The sequence below is a fragment of the Xyrauchen texanus genome, chromosome 10 (assembly GCF_025860055.1).
Source record: "Xyrauchen texanus isolate HMW12.3.18 chromosome 10, RBS_HiC_50CHRs, whole genome shotgun sequence".
NCBI lineage: Eukaryota > Metazoa > Chordata > Actinopteri > Cypriniformes > Catostomidae > Xyrauchen > Xyrauchen texanus.
Genome location: NC_068285.1, coordinates 19,168,397 through 19,193,437, shown reverse-complemented (window position 1 = coordinate 19,193,437; position 25,041 = coordinate 19,168,397). Strand labels below are relative to the sequence as shown.

The following is a 25,041-nucleotide window of genomic DNA, read 5'->3' as shown; positions in this document are numbered from 1 at the left end:
ATTTCTTACGTTTAAGAAAAGAAATAACCTTCCTTCTTTTTATGAGTGCCCCAACCCATTCACATTCCACATGGGGAGAGATAATCCACTCATATTAGCATTTTATATTTTGACATATTAGAAAAAATTGTGTGTCAAATATAAAATTATGAAAACCACATTCCACATTGGTGCAACAATCAACACCCGAAATTTACCCAGACCAAAAAAGAAAAACCTGCGCATGACAGCGCCAACCGGTGACCATCCCTCTAAACTCAAACAGTCCATGTACACCTATGAGAGCCCCCATGAAAACTTTGCAGTCAGATTGCTCAAATCCAGTTTTTCTATACAAAAAATGTGTAAAACAGATTTACACAACAGAAGATAATCTATTAAACAAACTCCAGCCATTAGGCAGATAAACACAAGGAACATGTAGATTCATCCACTCACATAAATGTCCCGAATGTGTGTTCCTCCACATAAAAAGCTCAGCCTCTAGCGGAACCAGCATACACACACACACACACACACACACACACACACACACACACAAAATATATATACATATAAATTACTCTCTCTCTAATGATTTGCAAGAAATATTCCACAAAACAAACTCCATCCAATAGGAGGTATAAGTACAAAGAATGTGCAGATACCTCCACAGACTTATCCAAAGGAGTATTACTTTACAAAAAAAACTCCAGCCACTAGGTTGATCCAAGTCAAAAAGCAACAATGAAGGCACTCAGCTTCCTCGGAGGGTCAAATTAATGTTCAGTGAGTCAGCTCCACTCGGCTGTATCAAGAGCATTACACAAAAGTCATTCCATTGACTTTATGAAGGACAATGCTTGTTGTGAGCATGTCAATGTTTTGTGGCATGTCAATCCTTAGTATCTGTTCTCAGATTGGCCAGGAACATCAGTGCAAAAGTGAACTTCCGTTGATGTAAGAGTTTCTTGCATTTCTCGAATCGATCATGTTTCTCCCTTGTCGAATTCGCAAAGTCTGGGAACAAGAACATTTTGTGATTCTTCCAAAAAAGCCTTCCTTTACTTCTTGCCTCGCATAACACAAGATCTTTATTGAATGATCTCAGAAATTTGGACAGAATTCATTAAGTAGATTTTGCTTTCAGATGTGTCCTACTGCTTCGCCTAATTACATCTTTCACATTACTCTCCAGATCACACACAGATGGTTGGAAATTCTCCTTTTGAATGATCTGATTTATAGCCAAATTCAGGCTTCCTTTAATAATAGCCAGTCATCCAGGTCCTGAGGCAGCAAAACACACCCATCCCATACACTGCTGCCACTAAGTTATGAAGTTCTTACAGTAGAAAGCTGTTTTTACTTTACACCAGATATAGGAAGACTTGCATCATCCAATAAGTAAAAATTTTTGCTGAAAAATTGCTGAAATGTAATAATGAATTTAATAATAAAAAATACTTATTTTACACAATTAAACAGCTATTTTACACAGTATTAATACATTTCACTAAACACAACTGTTAACCGACCGATTAAGCGGAAAACAAATATCTTATTTATCAACCTGGCCAATGGTAATTGTTGACTTTTTCTATAATTAAATAATTAAAATGTTATATTATTCATAAATGTATAAAAATTTAATACTTAAAATATTACACTTTGTGTGTTCTCAGGTTACCCTCGTCTAATACAAAGTTTTATTTGATTATGTGAAACTATTCAGTGAAAGAAAGGGAGCAGAATTTTTATGGCACTTTTCTTGCAAAAAAATCCAAGTTTAACTCAATGGCTCACTATTATCTCATGTACTGAATGTTTTACAAGGTAATATATCAGTGTTTCAAATACCAATATAAAAGGAAATTAATTAAACTTTTAGTTCGAATAAGCTTGTATTTTGAGATTTGATGATAATCTTTTTTTCTTATAAGGGATCCATAATTGCAATCTGAGCAGCCCCATGTGCAGTTTGATATGTGAATTTAGCGGTCACGTAACAAAGTAAACACCAAATTGGAATACGTAGCTTTTACCTCCTGAGCCAATGTTGTCAAGGTAGTACTAGCATGTAATAATTTTTGTGATTTTGAAAAACATGTTCATGTGCTTTGAAGCTACACTATCAGATTTTTCGATAAGACAAATGGAACTATATACAGGCACTTCCATCAATTTTAATAACAGAATATTCTTTAAAAGAAAATCATTGATCCAATGGTTCATACATTATGCTGGATCTGCAGACCAGCCCATATGTGGTATTCTGGCTGCGTCTCAGCTCTATGCATTGACCAGGTTAATCACATTGCAAGCCCTCTGTCTCCCTCTCACAGTGGTAAATGAAGAATGTGAGGGCATCAAGCTGCTGCTCCTCTGATATGTGAATTCATCAGTATAGGCAATGAAGAGCTAGATGGAGCAACTATTGCAACTGCAGCTGTTGGAGAGGACAGCTTATCTAGAAGAAAGAAAGAGAATTAGAGAGTCTGCGGGAATAACTCTACCAGGTGATTATAGCAACAAATTTATAGGTGAAATTAACCATAATAAATGAAAAAAAAACATGGTGATATATTCATTCATCAAATATCTAATTTAAATTGACTATATATCAGACACCAATAAGGACTGCTAACAGTGGAAGACTTGTCTAATTAACAGCAGAAAGTGAAACTAATGTAGAGGTTTGTTAAGACTTTTGTACAGACAATGGGGGCTGCTACTGTAAAACACCAGGGCAAAGAAGAACTGACAGAGAGTGACAGCACACCAAAACACTATGTAACTGTATAAATGCTATGATGATATCATTGTGACTTGCACTCTCTTTTTCTTCCAAAAACACCCTAACCATAACCCAACACATTTAGTTCTTTGCGCTGAAGAATATTGCTGACTGTTGACAATGCTGAGAGGCTAACAATGAGTTGTACTTTTGTATTTGCAGCCTTATTTGGAGCCAAAGCACACATACAGATATATTAAATAAATATCCACTTTTGTCAAGACGTGTTGAGGAAATACTTTGGACATTGATGATTAGGCCTACCTATCCCAAACTTTATAAATATGATACATTTAAATTATTAAATGAAATATCTTGTCATAAATGTCTTCTTTTTATGTTTCACAGTAGCCCAACTGCATTAAAAATTCAGTTAATTATTCCAAATTTTACTTTCTATTTTTGTAATTACTTTGTAACTTTTTTAAAGTGTAAGTTTGGCTGGTTAAGTCTGCTTTGGAGAGATTTTTCCCCTCTTCATCTGTTATTCTTGGAATGAGGAAGCTTATGCTTTGCAATGTAGGAAGCCCATCCCAGCTCCATGCTGACTGGCAACAAACACTGTGTTATAATTAAAAGGTAAACTGAATGAATTTTATAAAGTAAGAAATGTATGGCCTACTTCAACAGGAAGAGATAAAACGAGCTAGTTTTATCCCAACAAAACTGCATCCATCATGTTTGTTCTCTCTTATACATTTTAAAGCGTGTATGGTGTTTCTTCAGCCTGGTAGAAGTGTCTCCGTTGCCCCGTAAACAACGTTGATAGACGCCAGAAACATATGACTTTCACACACGTCGACTGATTTAATGTGACCTCTAGTTTCTTAATGCTATTGGATTTAACCAGATGAAGGCTCAGATTGTCCCGTGCACTTGTGCATTAATTCCCCATTCATCATCATTAGGCAGTGACTGGTGCATTCACGCATCGCTCTGTCTGCTGTAAATTAGAACATAAACAGGCTTTTAAATAGTCGCCGCCTGGAGAAGCGCTCACGGACAGATGCACGGTACCGCCCCAGCCTATATGGAATTCTGTTGCTCCAAAATAAATAAAAACATTTAACGAGATCTAAAATCTCATTCTCTCAAGTCTTACATTGACCTAGATCTTTAACTCTCTTGGTAGGGATTCATCGCTCATGGCCTAATATTGATTGTGTTGTTGTTGTTTTTTTAACATGGCTTTTTATTTTCTAGAGAGGATGCTGGGCGTACAACCTAAATGCACGTGGCGAGAAATGCCGTAGAGGCTACAACAGGACAGCTTAATCAATGCAAGAGCTGAGAGTAAAGCCACTCTGCTCGGTTTACCGACATGTAAATTCGTACATATTTTACGAGTTGGCTGTTTGGTATGATTTCACACGATTTTGTTCGTATGAATTCGTAGGATTTTATCATGGAAATGCCCGGTTGATTTGTGATGTGGAAGTAAGCTTTATGCACACCAGGTGTCAAGGAAAGGTTATTCATATGATGCCCTTACCCAAACCCCTTATCTATACCTAACCCATCAGTATAGTGTGTAAACATGACAGGAAGCTGCTGTTTGTGACAGAATCAAGTATTGGTAGTTTATTAGATTAGATTAGATTAGATTAGTGAATGTTTTAGGAATTAATTTGAGTGCATTCATATGATATCATAAAAATTTGCCAAATTTAGAAAAGTCGTACGAATTTTTACAATTTCGCTGTGAGATTGTGTTGGCAAAGAACTATATAAAGTGACATGTTTTTTTTTAATCCCACATGCTCAGTTTCAGTAGGCCTACATTGGCCTTGGGTATAGGCTATATGCGCATGAAATGTCACATAGCTATTAAGTATCAAACATTTATTGGACAGTGGTAAATTATCAGCCCCATGGTTGACCTATTTATATTTTTATTATTCATTGTCAATTTAGTCGTCGGTCATTTTCCTCGCTTCGCCTTTGGTAATTTAATGTAACACCGAGCATAAATCCGTCTTTGAATTTAGTTAACTGCTTTGTTTAAATGGCGTTTTATTCCAAACATATGCATTTTAATCAACTTGGTCACACTTACAAGAACTGATTCTAATAAGGCCTTCAATCACAGGCGCAGCCAGGACCTTCTGGAGGCTTGTGTGTGGATGGGGGTGGGGGGACTGAATTGTTTTGGCTGGCGATTCACAAGCAATTGTTTGTAAAATTAGAAGATGTAAAGAGTAGTAATTAAATATTTAAAAAAACCTTTCAAACAATAACATTTCCTTTCAAGCATATGGCTATATGGTTAAAAGTGACTGAAAAGGACAGGAAGAAATGGCTGGCACGCGGTTCATGAAGGGGAAAAACAGCTATAGCTTATTATTGTTAGAATTGTTCTTTAATTATTATTGTTATTTTTATTATTAATATTTATTATTATTATTATAGATTTTTTGTAAATCTCTCTTGGCTGGGTGCAAGCAAAATTTAATATCTTTGAATCGTATTGAATATTCTCATATTTTGCTTTAGCAGTTTGACATATTAAAGCCAGCTTGAGATGGTAAGACACAATATACAACCTCCTCTATTATGCCAAGAACGTTTCAATTTGCCCATCCAGGTGCCACAATTACTGGGCCAAACCGGTTTATTAACATACGTTGAATTGTGAGGTATAAGCATAATCGGTCTTTCTGCATTCCAACATATCCGAAAGACATTTCATAATTTGTATTAACAGCGCCAGCATATGGCTTGTGCTAACAATGTTCGAGGACTATTTAACCGTCAAAAACTGTTGTTCGTTCAAATCAAGAGGTCATTAACCAGCCTATCAGACAGCATCGTTTCAGTGTTGCAGATAAAAAAATAAGAGCCATAATAGAGACAAAGGTGACAAAATGCAGTAATTTGATAGCAAAACCATACGGTCATTTATGTTTAGGATATAACTTGTGCTTCTGATGCCTTATGGCTGTCTCTTCGTTCTCGTTCTCTGTACGAGACAGGTTGAGCATGTTTTTGAGAGAAACACAGGACTTATTGCCCCCTTGTTTAGCTTCCAGAAAGTGTAAAAAGAAATATATGTGAACAAATCTCATTCAATTAAAAAATCGTCAGGAAAAGTAGTGCGTGCATTGTTTCATAAATGACTGCATAGCATATTTGCAAATTGTAGTTCTAGCTTTTTGAGAATACACATTGATACACTTGTCCATTTTCGTTTAAAATACACCTTTATTAAGAAACTGAATGTAACCAGAACAGTTCTGACCATTTTCGCTCATTTCTACTATATAAAAACATAAATGGCGAATGTTCGACAGATCTCGAGTGTGAACATTAATACAAAAACGAATACTGGATGATACAATAATTGAATTTAAATACAAAAAAGTAAATACATTACAACAAATACGACCAATAAATAATGCCATGTCTGATATCCATAAATACCAACGTTATCATTTTTGTTTGATTTATCATTTTGTAGGCCATTGATAACTGCCTGAAAGATGGTGATACGAAAGCAAGGAGATAGCACGGTATGGAGGTGTTGGTAAAAGCATTCTGCTGATGTTATGCTGGTGAGATTTGCCGCATGTTTGTGCAATGGATCTCTAGCACATCGTCACCCGTCTAGCCAGCAAGCCTCGCATGGAACTTCTTAATCCGGTCCCCTGGCGCCTTGTTACCGGGTTGGCAGACAAGTCTCTGGGCGTGCAGCATTATCATTAATTCAACATTCAAAATAATTCCCTTCCGAATACATCACTCCTTCATTTCCCTCGCATCTGCACAATTCGTTGTGCTACCGGGACCGGGCGTTCGTGGAGGAGTTAAATAATGAGCCAAACTTGCTCTGTTAACAAATCCCCTTGTTAAAAAAGCAAGATGAAAAACATGGTTTTAATGTGAAAGAAACTGCATATGGGTCAATTTGTACGGAGTATGAGAGTATACATTTTGAGAAAGCCTTTGCGCTATCCTCAAGTCATTCCGATTTACAAATACATTTCCTAAATCACATTTTGTAGATGGGATATCCTTCAAATTTATATGCTTAAATATGATATATCTTTTATTAATATCTACTTCCCCCAAAGATTATTTAAACTAAAAGTCCGTCACCTATCAGTGTTAAAAGTAGGCTCTTTTTGCACAATAAATAGCTTCTCAACTGGAAAACATCCACAGATTGAAACCTTATCAGCAGGTTGCTTTTGTGTTGTGCATGGTGCTTTGGGTCGTTCATGCGTTAACTTATTAAATATTGCCAAAGTGCCCAAAGCTGATCGGGATAGTAATCGAAGAATCCGTAGCCTTTTGCTAGTCTTATCTGGTCAGTGGCACTTCCTCCCTTTGGTGCACCGAGACTGAAGATGATTTGCTTAGGACTGCTGGAGAGAACGTTAGGAAGGCCTCAGTCCTGGTCGTGGGCGAGCACGAAAAATCTGCGTTGTTGGACCTCTGTGGGAGACCATTTGACTGACTGGCAGCATGACAGGCAAGGCAGGAGCATGGACTTCCCCCGGGACCAAGACCATGACCCTGGCTGGGGTACAGTGATGGGTGTCTGAAGGCGCACAGCAGCTCAGGACGCGGATATGGATGCGAAAGAACCCGAAAACTGTCCAGCGAGCGCAGAGGGTTGGAAAATGGACCCCCGGTGGCAGAGACGGAACTTGCAGTTACACCGCTGAGGGGAGAGTAGTAAGGTAGAGGAAGATGTGATGGAAATGTATAGGGCAGGCTGCCTGTGGCTGCAGCATGGCTCATCATATAGGTGTAAAAGGCGGGGTCTGCAGGATGCGGCCAAGTCATCGCCAGCCGCTGTCTCTTGTCCTTCATGCGACGGTTCTGAAACCAAACCTGTAACAAAAAAGCAAGCAAATCAGTTATACGGTAGCCTAATGATTGAGACCTTCTGAACTGTGAGCAATGCACTTTTAATAAAGCAAATAACAGGTCAGACCTATATGTAAGTATAAATATAATGATAGAATAATATTGTTATTAAACTTTGTTTTAACATTCACGATCGTTTGGTCCGTCAGAATATCCGGTGAAGGACTCGAGCTTTTAACGTTTTCACATTGCTAGTTGTTCGCTGATCATCTTTAGGAAAGGTTTTTCAATTCTCATTAAAATAATTAGGTAAAATATTATGTTTTAAAAAATTATATGAGGTTTGTGTGAAGTGCAATACCTTGATGGTTGTTTCCGGTAAATTTAAGGTAGCCGCCAACTCGCACCTACGTGGCCTGGACACGTAATTTTCCCGGTAAAACTCTTTCTCCAGTCGTGTTATCTGCTCTCTCGTGAAAGCTGTTCGATACCGTCGCATCTGGTCAGAAGCGTAGTTTAGAGCCCCTGGGCCTGAACCCAACTTACTGTTGTCCACGCCAATTTCTTTGCCATGGTTCGGCGAACCCGTTTCCAGTCCTTACAGAAAAAAATACATTAAGGATTTTAAGACTTCCAAAAACTATTGCAATGTCATTATATATATGGAAAAACGTTCAAAATGAATTGCTGTTTGCATGATACTGGTTGCATGATAACATAAAACATCTATAACAAGATGTTTCTGAAATCAACAAGATATTTGTGATATTAGCCTACAGTCTTAAAAAGATTTCGCACAGATAGCTAAAATAATTGCACTGGAGACTGATAAACCACTGCAGAAAAGCTAATAAACGCAGTCTCAATTTCTCTCCATAATATATTACATTATATTTATTATTTTTGTAGTGTAAACCAAATAAATCGCGGCTTTAATAAAAAATCTTATCGAACTGCATATGCACTTCCGAGTACTGAGTTTTTGCATTCTATAAAATAATACAAATATAAAAATTACTAGCCAATTCCTAATTTCCTTGTTGCATTACTTGCTTTAAATGATATGCCTTATTCTAAATGGGTACAAATAAAACAACAGCGTTTAATGATCATACCATCATGGTCAAATAATATATATATATATATATAATTGTAGTAATTACACGTGATTTTACACGTGATATATATATATATATATATATATATATATATATATATATATATATATATATATATATATATATATATATATATATATATAAATAAAGCCTTTGATTTCAGTAAACGAAAAACGTAAAAGTTTTTAAGATGTTGCAGATTGGTGTAAAATTACTTGGCACCTTGTTAAATGCCTGGACAGCACCTCAGATATACGGTGGCCTTGTAATTGACTTGTTAATTCGAAAAGCAATGAGGTAAGATGAGCTGACAATCGACCGCGCTCTTAAGCAGTTGGCAACACGACACATCAGACCTGAAAACATGTTCATTATCGATTGTATCGTCACTCTATGTAAAAACGTACAAACAACATGTGGAAATTCAACAAAAATAAATAATGATAAATTAAGAAAAAAGACTTCGAGCAATTATTTTTTACCTTGTCCACTCGGGTAATCCATGCTCTCGGGAGTACAGCTAACATCTATTTCCTCATAGAGGTCTGATTCCGCATCTGAGCTGATAGCTTCTTTATTAGGGGTGTCTGTCAACTCTCTGCCCGGCGCAGAGGGCTTGCTAGCAAATGTCAAATCTCCGCACTTTGCAGGATGTCCCTTGATCGCTATTTCCACAAGGTTTCTCGAGTAAGGCACGGAGCCAGGACTTAGACTGTTCTGGTGAATCGGGTTGTCCTGTTGCTCTCGCATGGGGTCTCCAGTAGCTTCCGACAAATTTGAGCCAGTTTTGGCAGACGGAATACCAATCTGACCACACTCAGCGCGCATCACCAAGACTTTAGTGCTGTCCATAACCGATGGACAAGGACAGTCCAAGTGTTCCAGAGGTTTGTAAGACAGTTTGGAGCAGCAAACGCAGACGAGGAGCTATGCGATGCGAGCGCTCGAGAGTGCAGCACGAGCTCTGCGAGAGATCACCATTGCCCTTTCTCTCCTCAAGCTCTGTCATTCTTAATAGGGCAGTCGTCATAATAGAAGGCTCAGTGACGCCACGCGTCGATTTGGAGTGAATAAACAGAGCGACGAGCGGTCTTGCAGAAACAGAGGTGTATTCAAAGCTACCAGAGACAACTAAATACTGTAAACACCCAAAACAAGACAAATCGCAAAGACTCACTTTAAATTCACAGACATTCTGGTAGCCTAAATATTTTCTTATTGGTTGGGTTTGGGTAGCTTGTGATTTCGTCCTTTTTAATGACAAGCTAAATGATTGTGACTCACATATATCACTAATTTTTCGTTCTCTTTAAAGCTTTGTTCTATATGTTGGGCTTTTTATAAAAACTGTGTTTCCTAAAAGGATGCATGCCAAAACCGTTTTAGTTTCACTGAACTCAAATGTTTTTTTGCACTGAATTTAGATAATTTGGTTAAAAGCCTCAGAGAAGAGAAACAGACCATATGGTAGTTTTTAAGTTCCTAAAATAGAATGGATAGAGGCTTTAAAAAATGATAGTTTGAATAATGTCATAAAACGCAGATATGGTCAAACCCTATCTATTATCTCCCTGTCTTGAGCTCACTCGGATAGGAAGGAGTCATAATGTCAGCCTTTCGGAATTCATTAGCATATGTTTCTCCGCGATCAACACAGTCAGTGCGCGTTGGAAGACGTCAGGCTGAATGAGAATATTCAAAAGATGAGGAGGGCTGTCTCTCCTCCAGCAGCGTAATTTGAAGTAGCCTACATGTTTCATCCTTTCTTCTCGTCCCATCTCAGTCACGCTTTCGTGCACCCTCTCTTCCCTTCTCTTTTTCTTTTGCCTTACTCGATCTTCCAAAGTGGTGTCAAGTAAAGTGCAAAAAGGTCAAGTCCCCGTGACCAGGAATAAGAATAACAGACTATCTGACATTTAATTAGATTTGTTTGAGCCGCGCCAACAACGCATATCCTCATCGTCTACTGGCGAAAGGCAGGTGTCCAGTTCAGATATTCTGGAATAGTGTTTAAAATGTTTCAGTTTGAACTCTACAGGTCCATTGTCACAATTATTATAGTATCTTAATTATTTGATCATATTTATTTAAGGGATTTCGCAACCAAAAAATCAAAAGTGATGTGGTTTGCAGCAGAACGGACAGAAAAGAAGGAAACGATAAAAAAAATAATAATAATCCACAAAAACTGGCCCAAATTACAAAATGCACTTTTTTCTCTCTCTGTTAAAAAAGTATGTTCTTTTATATTGTTCACTTACATTTTCTATCTGAGTTTGACCTTTGGATTTTTTAAGATTCAGGTTTTTATTCTTCTTCTTCTTCTTATTATTATTATAAATAAAATCCACAGAAAACCACTGCATGGACATGTTGCCAAATGCACATGTTGGACATGTCACCTCTTGATCACTGACAAAAACAACATTTAATTGTAGTGGTTCTTATGAGATTGATTTGGGGCTCCATGAGACGATTCTGTCTGATACATACAAAGATGAAGTAGTGCACTAGCTGTTTTCAGTTAGGAGGCCACTCCTTCCTCCGCTTTGATGAGTTCAGGTAAAATTCACAACAAGCCGTGATGAAGTGAATAGCTTTAAACAATATCGTCTTAATGGGTTTGAACTTGATATTACTTCTCAACCCCGATCGCTTTCATCGTTTAATACAGCCGGCTGCAACTATAAGACTTTCCATATAACACTTGAACCACAGTGGCAGCGGTAGAACAGAACGATGTAATTAGCTCAACTGCTCAATCTTAATTAACCCCACCACCACTTAAAATTGATCATTTTGTGAAAACAAGCTCAATGGCGGGTTAATAGCACATATCTCTTTGACAGAGTAAATGGTGTAACCTGCAGAGAAAGTGACCATGTTTGGTGAAGAGGTGGGCAGTAGCCTATAAATCAACTCTACCGTCCTTTTAGCCGTCTCCCTCTGAATGTTCTTCCTTGTCGATTAGCGCGTGGGAAATCTGGGGACGTTTTACAAGCGCTTGTGCACATAACCGCCCTGTTTTTAAGAGAGCGGGACACGCATGTTGGAGGGTGACGTCAGATGCTCTATCCGTGTGGCCATAGTGACACTACTTCACTGAACCATCAAAGCTGTCCTCGTGCGCCCTCGCCTGTTAGAAGAGATGAGGGCTCTCTCTCTCTCTCTCTCTCTCTCTCTCTCTCTCACTCACATACACACACACACACACTCTCTCTCTCTCAAATTCAAATGAGCTTTATTGGCATGACTGCATACAATGTACAATGTTGCCAAACATTCTGTAATAGTAATAAAATGAAATAAATAATAATATTAAACATGTATTACATACACATAAAACAACATACAGTTAAGTACACAAATTGTAAAGAGAAGTAACTACTGAGAGCAATGAGTAACATTAAACTGCTCTTTTAGTATTTAGCGAGGGGTCACCCTCTCTCCCTCAGATCATGACAGGAGAACACATACCCTGCTGATAAGTCTATACATTCAGCTTTTCTCTCCAGGGGTAGCAGATCATCCCAGACTGGTTGCTAGTTCATTGATGCGTATGTTGAACAATGTTGGCCTTAAATAGCAATCCTCACTCCACGCTCCAGGGAAAGATATCTAGTTATTTGTGTTACACTTTTCATGTGGCATTTGCTTTCAGTGTACATCGATATAATAAGGGCTGGGTTTCCCAATAACGTTGCAACTTAAGCTAACGCTAAACTAACACATTTTACGATGGAGTAAAGACTATTTCCCAAACCAGCACGTAGATCGCTCATTATAAAGTAGAATTTACGTGCTTCGTTACAGGAGCTGTTCAGTCCAAATGTGCTAATCACTTTGGCCAGTATGTCCAGGTGTTTGTCTTCTCAAAATGAAAATATGGTGGAAATACTGACAAAGATGAAAGTTGTTCGTAACCTTGTCGAGTCAACAAAATGTATTACCACAGAATTTAATAAAAAAAAAATAATTATGGCTTTAGTAAGATGGAGTTTCAGATTTATTGATGCTCCAGAGATTAATGCAAGTAAAGAAATGCATGTAACGTGAATTTAAGCAAAGTGAATCATAAGGGGCTCTCAAGTAGCCTAAAGTTTGTTCCTTTTGCTGGAAACTGAACAAATGCACACAGAACAGGATTCAAATGACGGGCATCAGTATTGAACTACTCATAGACCTGTCTAAATATTAATAGATCAATAAATGATTTGAAGGTACTGTACACATGTAGCCTTACTGCCGTTATGCATCATCCAATTTGTTACTGCCTTCTAAAAAGACTATAGGCCACCTGATTTGAACCAGCCATTGGAGGAAGAAAGAAGAGGAGGAGGATGAAGAGAGAGCTGGAGAGAGAGAGAGGGAATCTCTCATTGCACACTCACGCTCTAATCTCCTCTGTTATATATATATATTTGTTAAGGTATATTTATTTAAGTTTAAACTGCGGTCACATATGTCTTCTTAAATAATCTAATAAGAGCATGTCGTCTTCCTTTTGCCATTACAATTATGCCCATCAAAGAAGGCTAAAATAACGTTATGCTGTATTATGTGTCTTGTAAATGTAGACCTCTCACGTCGCATGCGCAGACTGCAGAGACTGCCTATTGATTTCATTGTGATTTTTTCAGCCCTTTTTATCCTCAGAAATAGTTTACAATGCCTTTCCAATTATCAAGATATATAAATACAATTTATTAAATATCCCACTGTCTTTGATAAATTGTGATAGATGCCAGAAAGATATGTTTAAACTGCACTTTTGGATTTAAGTTTGGTTCAAAGCTCTCGTTCATTTACGAACGTTATTTACGAACTACTTAGATAACGCTGCTAAGGTTCTACTTAGTTCTTTGGGAAACCCAGCCAAGATCATGTTTTACCTCCCATGCAATGCCAGTTTGTAGTAGAATCATTGGTGTGAATCAATTCAGATGCTTTTTTAAAGTTAATAAAACATGCACAGATTTGGTCTTTATTTTGGACTATGTGTATTTCAGTTAGAATATGTAACGTGCATATATTTGGAGGACATATATTTGGTCATTTGGTAAAATACATTGTGTGTCAAGATGAAGTCTCGAAGTTATTATACAAAATAACTTTCCCAGTTTGCTATAATCACACAAATGTCTCTGTAATTATATCAAATTAATCTAAATGATTAAAGATGGTTACCATTCCTTGATTCCATATGTCAGGGAAATAACCTACACTCAGAACCACAGTTAATAGTTTTAGAATTTTGATTGGATTTTAGTGCTGGTTTGCGTTATCTTTTCTTTTAATATCCTATCAGGGGGATTTAGAGTTTTAATTTTGTCTTTTCAGTAATGTGAAAATCTTGGATTTTTGATTATCTTCGATTGACAATTCTAGTTCTTCCAATTGCTTGGTTACTTGATTTTGTTTATATACTCTCTCTTTCTGTCTCTGTCTCTGCTCTCTCTCTCTCTCTCTCTCTCTCTCTCTCTCTCTCTCTCAGATATTTGTCGTGATGTTTCTCGCCAGCATTGACTCTTAAAAGATAAACAAGCATTTGACAAGCAATACTCTGCTAATATTTTGGGGTCAATAAAATATTATCAACTCTCTAAAGGATAGATGCCCTCCAATATACATGGGCGTTTACAAGGAACTAAAATAAGGCACCTTTATGGTGTCTATATCAAACAGAAGCTAGATTACATTGTAAACATAGAGCAATTCTTTGAATTTGTTGAACAGTTTGTTTTAAGCGATGTATTTTATCAAGTTCATTTACTGATCTAATTGGATATGTTTAGCCTGACATGCCTTGAAGTGTGACTCACAAACTTGGACCCTATTCCTTATGGCTCATCTTGTGTTGGCCTACATTCCTAAACGACCAATAAACCTTTTTGTGGGCGGTCCTTGCAGGCGTCCTTGAACTTTAAACATTCAGATATTTGTCATTTTCCTGTGTAACCCAACCCCTAGAAGCTTTCTGTCATCTATATGTTATATCTACACAGTGGTAATTGTCTCAAACAAATGTGAAAGTTTGGGTTATACAGTATTATATTAATTATATATTTTCATACCAACCCGTTCTCACTCCCGAAGCTTCAAATTACTAATAGCGCGTCGACAAGTGGACGCCAAAATCACGCTTTGGCATCTCATGAAAATTCGTACATAATTTACAGGTTGGCAATTTCGTATGGTCTCGACTTGCTCGATGTTATTTGCTTAAACTCGCACGACTTCATCAAGTGCAAATTCCCAGATGTCTAATGTGGATGTCAGCGCCAGGTCCACATTCAAAGGCAAGGCCTTAAGGACATACTTATTAATATTATACCCTTACCCAGATCGAAACTTAACCAATCAGTATAGAGTGTAAACAGGAAGCTGTTGTGTGTTACAGAAGCAAGTTATTGTCACTTATTAAATGGAAAAGACGTCTTTGGCTGTAGTGAAAGTCCTGACGATTTCGACGCATCCGGCAAGCGCATTGCTTTAAATGACAAAAGTTCTGCGTCAAAGACTGAGGTGAAGGGAATCAGATTTTTTTTGTCATTGGCAAATTATATGCTGGGGTAGAATTTGTCATTATGACATGATATGTAGGGGTATGATTTTCATTATGTTTGAAATAAGCCACATTTTATTCACAACGATAAGGTTTTATTCACAACATGTATTATTTTACAGTGGTTAATGTTAAATCCATTATTTTATATATACATTCTGCTCTGCTGAAGTGACCTGTTCAGTTCCGAGGGTTTCCCATGCACTCCGATCTCTTTGTATGAAGAACAGACCCAAAAGTACGTTTTTATTTCGCGGACCCCCCTGCGTCAGCCGTAACACATTCAGCTCTCGACTCACAAAATCGCCGCCATGAGAAGGCGCCAGTGCAACGTCAAACGCCATTGGCTTTGGCTCTAGCGTGTCTTGTGAGTGACCGATTACGATGAGCTCAAGTTCAGATGCATCTTTTAAATGAGATGTGTGACCACCCGGTATTGGATGGCAGTGTATTCACGGAGGGGGAAGATTTTCAACTATTAAAATCTTCAGTTTCACTCTGTTCCTCATACAATGCTTTTGTATCATTTATACTGTATGTTCAAAAGTGATTGTATTTTTATCTGCTTGTTATGTATTTAATATTGTCGAGAATTTGTTAGGTTTAGGCATAATGGGGTCGGGTGCTTTAAAATATAAAACAAATTTGTGTAATGCACATTTAAATTATTGTTAGGCTACTAAATGTACCCAACCCCATCCCTAAACCTAACCAATTATCAACGACGTTAAACACGAAACCACATTGATAATTGGTTAGGTTCAGGAATGGGGTTGGGTTAGGGGATCTAAAATAATCGACATGATCGTGTAGTATAACCTACTAACATATAAAGGCAGTGACGCCTCCCTTGCAGACTGCCTCTGCGTGCGTCGGATAGGCTACATAAGCCAGAGGGTGCTTTTGTTGTCTGTAGATTGACGCGCTGCACATGCGGCAGTATTTGACGCCTCGGGAGTGAGAACGGGTTGCAAAAAGTCTGTGTTAGGATAGTACTTGCATATAGGTTATTCGTTGCATATGTTTATCCCACTAGACCAAATATCAAAACATTTCGTGACTTTCGAAGTTTCAGCATGTCTAAATTTTTTGAGAAATCGAATCTTAAAAATGTTTTGAAAACAGATTTTTACTCGGATCTCATTTCTTGAAAAGCAAGTCTATGTTAATATTTCTTAGTTTTTCTGTTGTAAACAAACAAACAAACAAACAAACAAACAAACAAAAAAATTTTTGGAACCATAAGGCTCTGTAGTTCATCTGATCGTGTTTTTGTCTTGGCAAGTCTTTCTCGTTTCATCTTAAACTGTTCGCACCTATTTGCTTGTGCGCGCTGATTAGAAGGAAATTTGAGGCCTGGTTGCAAGATGACTCGACAGGATCCGTCCCAAGTGTTTCCCGCACTTCCGCTAGAGGTGTAACAACTGTGCCCAACTTGAACTTGACCATGGCGTGTACAGAATGTTTATCACAACTCAACTCTCCCAAATTTCGAGTTGTAGAGAGCGGTTTTGATTAGCTACAGTAGGTGGACGACGTTAGCACCTTGTTAGGGTTTGCTCGATGCTTGACACTCTTTTTTTATTAAGTACATGTATACCACTATAGACCACATTTATTATATATATATATATATATATATATATATATATATATATATATATATATATATATATAATTTTTATGAACACCTCCATTAAATCATCCATCTCTTTAAAGAGATTCCCAAGGCTTTGTTTGAGAAGTGTGCACACATGCACCACACACCTCTTAGCTTGCTGTAACAATCATAACTTTGATTTTAGGCTTCATCCCAAAATCCTGGGTTAGATCCTGCTTTGGTTCACCTCATCTGTGCTGCTGAGCCATGCATACTGCCAACAGCCTCCACCAGCCAGAAAGCATGAACGCTACGATGACGACTGCCTGCCTCACTCCATTCATTTTAAGGATGGACTTCATATATCATAAATGAATCATTATATTTACAATATAATAACTCTTGTATTACATATTCAATAATTTAATAGGTTATTCAGGTTAACAGCATTACACATTATGTGAATTGGGCACACCTGTACGTGTGCCACCCCATCCTCACGCGAGCATCTGTATGGAATTTTCTGTTGACAAAATCACATTTATCATTCAGGTGCTATACGGCTATACCACTGACTTGACTTTTTACCATTTTCATTGTAATTACACAAACTTTATATCTTAATACTTCAAAACAATGCTTATATAATACGCTATTAGTAAAGTGAGTGGCATTTCCATGCGATAACACGAGACGAATCAAGTGTCTCTTCTTGGAAGGTTTTACTGTTCAACGTTAAAGGATATTAAATCTGATTAAATTATTTATTTATTATTTTTTTTTACACTTAGGCCTAACCGATGAAGTCTATATCAACGACAAACGCTTTCTCGTTTTTTTTTTTTTGTTTTTTTTTGTCGTCTATATAAATTAATTAGAATGCGTCATCAGGGAAATTACACATTTCTTTATTTATTCAATATGTTGGCTACAAATGCACACAATTTCCATAATCTCCACTGAACATAAATATAATACAAACATCAATTCATTTTTACAAGAAATATTACTCTGCAACCGTTTTTACCTTAATAAATAAATAAATATATAAACTCAACACACAATGGCAAGTGACCGAGCGCTAAATGGGCACGCGCATTTGCGTTATATCATTGCCTTATATCATGATGTCTTTATCAATAAAGACACCATTATTTGCGCATGGAAAACAAAGCAATTAAGATACAAAGTTTGGATAAAAGTAGCATCTTTTTGTTTTCCCATCGAGAAATGAATGTGTTTACATGACTCATTATTTAAAATGTACCCTAAATCATTCCCAAAATCTCAATCTTTTCTTTTTACTCATATTTCGGAATATTTTCATCGTTACATTTGAAAACGAAATGTCGAAAAAGAAATGCCGTACTAACGTTAATGATTTAACTCTTTAATTGTATCACCTAATATTAGTAGATATGAGCTTATTTCAGAGCTTCTACGCTAAACACACTTCTATGGGGGTTGTTTGTGGTTAACTGTTATTTCGAAACATTTATTACAAAACATTTATTATTGATTAAAATAATTTCTTTCGGTAGATGTTTTCAAAAGATAAAACAGGCTATATGTTGAACAATATAACTTAATTTCACTACAAATTTAGACGTGGCTGCACTCACTTTTGGTGCAAATGCTGCTTGACTAAAGAGGAAATATCCCAAAAATTGGAGTCGTGGGACCGGACACTGATAAAGAGTATTATTAGTGTCCGTGGATCACAGGTAAACAGTCAATACACCGTCTAGCCCACAAATCACACCACACTGCACAGTCTGTTGAATCTCATTTTCGGAATGAACACTCTTTGAGTATGCCCGTGCACTCTGGACTGCATATGCTGTAAAGTTGAAAGAATCGGACATTCTTATTAAACTTAAATGTCAGCAAAACTATATATAGCCTAAACATATTTGCTTTCAAACTTCACGTAGGCTTCTTTATTGTGTGCTTCGGCTCGTCAAGATGCACTCTTGCTGTAATTTCGTTGTAATTCTTGATGGAGAAGTATTCTTCTTGCTAGTGTTATCAAACATAATAACGTTAAAACGTTGGGTCCTAGGCCTGCACTGGACAACACATACGTTCACTTGTAATATTGTGAACTTTAAAAGTGCTGCGTTATCATTGCATTTAGAAATGGTAATAGATTGAGTTCACTTAGCTAAGCAATTAAAAAAATAGTGATTCCTTGTGGGGTCGAAAGCATACAAAATTGACGAGAAATGTTGGGATTATTGTCATTAACCTAATAAAATAGGTTGAAAGATCTTGCTCATTTTATTCTGTTTCTCAATATTATCTCATTGTTTCGAGTGTTTAACGTGTGAATTAGTAAAAATAAATCTGCGGAATATTTACATTTTAATTGTTATTTTTTTATACTATTTTTAATTTAACGCACAGAGTACAGAATATGCTAAATTTAAATTTTACAGTATAGCCTATACGACAATATACAGATACCTGTTGTGTCTACACGAAATTTCCCTATTAGTCATTTTTAAAAGCTTATTAAACACTATTCGTTTGTGATATAGGATGGACTTGATTAATAATAATAATAATAATAATAATAATGATATGCTAAAATAAATAGGCTATTGAAAAGTCCGATTTCCCAGCACATTAGCTATCAGTCTTTTACGTCTTTTGTGCCGTTTGCTGAAAAGCACAATGAAAATGTTTGACATCTCTTTCAAACATTTCTGAGCTACTAAGAAAACGAAATGTAACTTTGTCAACACATAAGAAAGGATTTAATTTTTTTTACAAAGGGGTCGTTAAAGTTTTTCCATCCGTTTTTTTTCTTTCGAAGCAATCGAATGAATAACTTCCTTTTTAGGAATCATGAGTTTATTTCTATTTAAAAATACTAAGCAAAAAAAGTGCTAAGCACATTTTTGCGCCGGTCCTTGTTCTGGACTGAAAATTCAAAGACATGTTATTCGAAATTTCTGTGGAAGAATTATCAGCATTCACATGAGAAATCAGAATAAAATACAATGTTTTAATGCAGATTTCCCCCTGCAGTTGAATATGCAGTTCTCAACGACCAATTAGTTAAAAATGCTTAAAAAACGTTAAATTGTACCGTCGTCCTTACGGAAAGTGGCGGGCAAGTGTAAGAAAAGGGCCTCTGTGACGCATTTCATTCAGCAGATATTTCTCACCATTCGACTCTTCTCCTTTGTAAAGTTTTGTCAACAGACTGGTCATCAAAGTCTGAAAAGGCCAACAGGCACAGCGTCGGCTCCAGACGACAACCTTCAACTTGACCTTGGCCTGTAGACGCGTCAGTCCCGCACGTAAAATGGACCGAAGAATAAAGGGGCTGTTCTCTGTCTCCGCATCTTGTAAACAAAACGGAAGCCTCAGCAGGAGTTCAAGTCGCGTTCAAAAACTGGACTTTTTTCTTTAACTGCCGTCACTTGCATCCTAGCTACCGTGAAAATATCCTGTACACATCGTTGTTGACCGTAAAATTGCCCACTTGTCTTGCTTACGTTGCATCATAAGATTATATTCTTTTAGATAGCCTAGCCTATATAGTTTGAGGATCCTATCTGGTCGTAGTCTACATTTAGGGAGCAATATTGAGTTTATTTTCTTATTATGATGTCATACTAGCCCATTTCGTTATGTGTATTATTAAGACGTTAACACAGGATACAATAAATAATATGCCTGTTTTAAATATCTTGCTATTCTGGGTGTATTCTGTTAAAGCCGTGGAAAACCTGGAGGTTTTTCGTGTTAATTGTGTCATCCAAGGCCTGCGTACTGGCAACAGCTTACACACGACTTTGTGTTTTATATTTGCAAAGATGGACTAGAACAGGTTCTTGTGATTCAAAAGCAAGTTTGCGGTTACTCTATTGGTTCCATATTTAACACGTCGCCTATGACTCATTTTTGAACAACATTACTGGAACATTTGTTTTAGAAAACAATGCTTTCAACAAACTGAAATTAGAGGCGAAACCTCATGAGGTACCACAAGTATGGAGGGCATTCACCATGTTCCGCTAGTTTACTCACTCGCTATTCACTTTTGGGACATCTTGAAGCTGATGAAATCCTTTGACAGATATCTCCCATGCAGCACAGCATTTGTGTTCCGTTTAATAGTTAGCACTTGAGCCGATTAGAGTCCTCTTACATATCACATGACCAGTTTTAAACCAATGGAGATGTGTTTCTACATAGGGTGCGTCAGAGTCGATTGACTCTCGCAGAATCCACTGTCTCCTGTTTTTTAGTCTCGGGTCTTTTCAAAAAAGAGCCACACGTCTCAATGTCCGACGGGCTATGACAACGTCACTGCTTCTCCGGCCGCGCTGGGTTGACCCGGTCATGTTTCTCTACGATAACGGTGGAGGCTTGGACGACTCCAGCAAGAACATGGAAGGGTTCACGGGAGATAACTTCTCACCGAGTCCGTGCAGGAATTTCATGGCTCACCCTGCCTCTCTTGCGCCCAGCGCTGCCTATACGTCAAGCGAAGTTGCTGCAGCGGGAGCCGGTGAGCCTGGAAAAAAATGCAGCCCCTGCTCAGCCGTTCAGGGTTCAGCCAGCGCTTCACTCTCCTACGGGTATTTCGGTGGTGGTGGGTACTATCCTTGCCGAATGTCCCACCATCACGGGGGCAATGGAGGTGTGAAGACATGCACCCAATCTCCCGCCTCTGCCTCACCTTACGGGGAAACGTACATGGACACGTCCGCTTCAACAGGCGAAGGTTATACCACCGCGCGCGCCAAGGAGTTCGCGTTTTACTCGAGCTATTCCTCAAGTCCGTACCAGCCAGTTTCAAGCTACTTGGATGTCCCCATGGTCCAGGCAATTAGCGGGCCTGCAGAGCCCCGGCACGAGTCCCTGTTACCAATGGAGAGTTACCAACCTTGGGCTATCACGGCCAATGGTTGGAACGGGCAGGTCTACTGCACCAAAGAACAACCACAAACAGGACACATGTGGAAGTCATCAATACCAGGTAAGACACTTTGCCAAAATAGGCAAAATAAATGAAAATGTATAACAAAGTGTTTTCTTATACAATATTCCACCCACTGTATTGTAAGAAACGTAACTGCATTGCCTATTGTGTCTATAACAATGCATACATTTGTTGCCTGAAGTTCTGTTTATTCGGCTTCCGCACATTTTTTTACACATTTCATAATTTTTTACTCTTGTTACAATTTCCTCCTCAGAAGCCGTGTCTCACGGAGGGGCAGAAGGCAGCTCTTTCCGACGCGGAAGGAAGAAACGCGTTCCATACACCAAGGTGCAGCTGAAGGAGCTCGAACGAGAGTATGCCGCCAACAAGTTCACCACCAAGGACAAACGCAGGCGGATATCCGCTCAGACCAACCTGTCTGAACGGCAGGTTACCATCTGGTTCCAGAACCGACGGGTAAAAGAGAAAAAAGTAGTCAACAAATTAAAAAACAATAGTTAGCTTTGCTAAACTGAAGGAAACATCATCAGGCCTGATCGTTAGCCTACCACACACTGAAAGTTATGTGTTTCAGAGTTTTGAAATGATAGACGTTTTGACGATAATTTGGTTCTCTTGGACTTCCATTTTGAAGTGACTCTTTGGATCGGACAGGGTTGATGGTGACGCGGTGCGTCATTTTTGTGTTGCACCAGGTGAAACGGTATGGCTATACTCACTGCTCAGGACAAAGAGGGCCAAAAGATGAAAAAATGTCTATGGAGAGGAACATTCTCGATATCGAAATTAGGAAGCTGTAACTCTTTACAGCGGTCAATCCTATCTTCTCACACAGTGTCAATTTTAAAACACACACACACACACACACACACACACACACACACACACACACACACACACACACACACACACACACACACACACACACACACACACACACACACTGCTTTAAATCACAAGTTTTCTTCTCCTCATGCTGGAGAATATAAGGTATAGACCCAGTAGTTTGTAAAGTTAATTTACAATCTGTGGTTATATTTGTGCTAAACTATGCTACAATGTAAAATTACTGTGTTGGAGTAGCATATATGTTTTGTCTTATAGTGTTGCTCAAAAATCCCAATAAACCATTGATAAGAAAAAATATGTATAATGATGTAATTAAATATGATGTAAAATAAATTTGGGGTCACTTCTCATGATCTTATAAACCTTTTGATCTGAAGGCGTATTCTTAAATGTTTGAAATTAGTTTTGTAGGCAAAAATATAATTGTGCCTACATATTAATTTATTTCATTACAAAACTAAAATTGTGTGTGTGTGTATATATATATATATATATATATATATATATATATATATATATATATATATATATATATATATATATATATAAAATACTTTTTGGAATGGATAATTTGGACTGAAAAATTAAGAAAGAAGCCAAAACAGTATTTATGGAAACTCCTTTAATACTGTTTAGAAATCATCCCAGGGTGATACCTCAAGAAGATGGTTGAGAAAATGTCACGAGTAGCCTACATGTCTGCAAATTCTAGGCAAAGGGTGACTACTTTGAAGATGCTAAAATATAACAGTTATTTTTTTTAGTCACAACACAATTCTAATAGTTCCATTTCTGTTCTTCCATAGTTTTGATGACTTTACTATTATCCTTAAATGTGAAAAATATTAATAATAAAGAATGAGTAAGTAACCCTAAACTTTTAACCGGTAATGTATGTATATATATATATATATATATATATATATATATATATATATATATATATATATATATATATATATATATATATATATAAATGTACAACACCAAACCACGTCACAAAGGTGACCATTAAAAATGCCAAAAATACAGAATATAATCATGAATAGCATCCTTTTACCTTGGTGTTTGAATATGTAACATTGATAAAGTAATTGACCTGTTGGATGGTGTCTGTACTGTAAAACAGACGTGTTCGTGTATACTCTATGAAATAAATGTTTGTCTGTGGACTTTAACAACGAACCAAGGAATAAATACATTTAGATCCCTTAAAAGGACGCGAAAACATTTTGCCCGTCTTAAGCAGAAACTAATGATAGAGCAATGGCGCCATCTTCTGATGAACAATTGCAAGCAGTTGACCTTGGTCACGTCAATCTTTAACATTAATACATTGTGTTGACATTGCTTTTATTATTCTTGTTTTTATATTAAATGCAATTTTCACTGACTACTACATTTAGATTTTTAAATAGTATTTTTAATTTAAGGGGTTCACTATTGGAATTTTGTGACTTGTAGAAACACGATCATTTGTACACATTGCACAATTTGAGACACTTCTTATGACGTAAGATAACTTGAATAACATCGTGTATCTTGTAAGCTTTGTAATGTAAAAAAAAAATGAAATAAAAAAATACTTAACTAGTCTACGGCAACATGAGGCTTAAGCCGTTATTCACTAGCACCGCGATGACGTTTTCTGGCTCAGGCTTGATTTATTATGTCTTACGAGGCAGAAAGCTTTTTGTAATTTGATCATTTTATTCTATTTTCTACATTTTCTATAAAGTCGTTTCTTTTATAATTTCTAGAACTTTGTAGAAATTGTGCTTCTTTACACACCTGCTGCCTGCAGCTCTTTTGACTCTGACTGTCATGGCATTCGTGCTTTTATGTTTAAAGAGATGTTGCAATTTTTGTAGTTTGGCAAATGACAGAACCCAAACGCACACGAGCCATCAAATAAATATGTTTGTGTCAAAAAGCACTGTTCTGATTTGTTAAGACCGTAACATTTTCAATATAACGCTGTTCAGCATTGTGGGAACAGCTTTTCCGTTTTATGATTATATATGTGTTTGACAACAACCGATGATCTCAAATTATAACTGGTTGTAACACACACACACACACACACACACACACACACACACACACACACACACACACACACACACACACACACACACACACACACACACACTTTCCACAGACATAATGATTTTTGTACTGTACAAACTATATAATCTATCCACTAACCCTAACACAACCCCGTAACCCTAACCCTTGCAGAAAACTTTCTGCATTTTTAAATTTTCAAAAAATGTAATTTAATATGTTTTTAAATTATGGAGACACTAGAAATGTCCTCATAAACCACATTTATACCATAATACCCTTGTAATTACC

At 37.2% G+C, this 25,041-nt stretch overlaps 2 protein-coding genes across 4 annotated transcripts in view; one reads left to right on the top strand and one right to left on the bottom strand.

Annotated features, from left to right (window-relative positions):
- Positions 1-6,069: 6,069 nt before the first annotated feature.
- LOC127650079 (homeobox protein XHOX-3-like) overlaps positions 6,070-25,041 on the bottom strand; it is a 55,009-nt gene continuing 36,037 nt past the window's right edge. Inside the window, exons 1-3 of one of the 3 annotated variants that reach the window (XM_052135281.1) lie at positions 20,913-21,027; positions 7,950-8,185; positions 6,070-7,612 (exon numbers count right to left, since the gene is read on the bottom strand). In XM_052135281.1, the coding sequence (XP_051991241.1) occupies positions 7,076-7,612; positions 7,950-8,087 (675 nt within the window). In that variant the 5' untranslated portion in view covers positions 8,088-8,185; positions 20,913-21,027 and the 3' untranslated portion in view covers positions 6,070-7,075. Of the gene's footprint in view, positions 7,613-7,949; positions 8,186-9,188; positions 9,559-20,912; positions 21,028-25,041 lie in introns of those variants that run through there. The other 2 variants (XM_052135279.1, XM_052135280.1) reach the window with 2 other exon arrangements.
- On the top strand, positions 21,090-22,927 carry LOC127650082 (homeobox protein Hox-A13a-like). The gene is made up of 2 exons (XM_052135283.1): positions 21,090-21,867; positions 22,088-22,927. Exons 1-2 carry the CDS (start codon positions 21,183-21,185, stop codon positions 22,333-22,335), a joined length of 933 nt encoding a protein of 310 aa, XP_051991243.1. The 5' UTR covers positions 21,090-21,182; the 3' UTR covers positions 22,336-22,927.

Bases quoted from the DNA above. Each gene is read 5' to 3' on its own strand.
- LOC127650082 (XM_052135283.1), top strand. From the start codon at position 21,183: ATGACAACGTCACTGCTTCTCCGGCCGCGCTGGGTTGACCCGGTCATG. The intron at 21,868-22,087 runs GTAAGACACTTT...TTTCCTCCTCAG, and splicing joins GTGGAAGTCATCAATACCAG to AAGCCGTGTCTCACGGAGGG.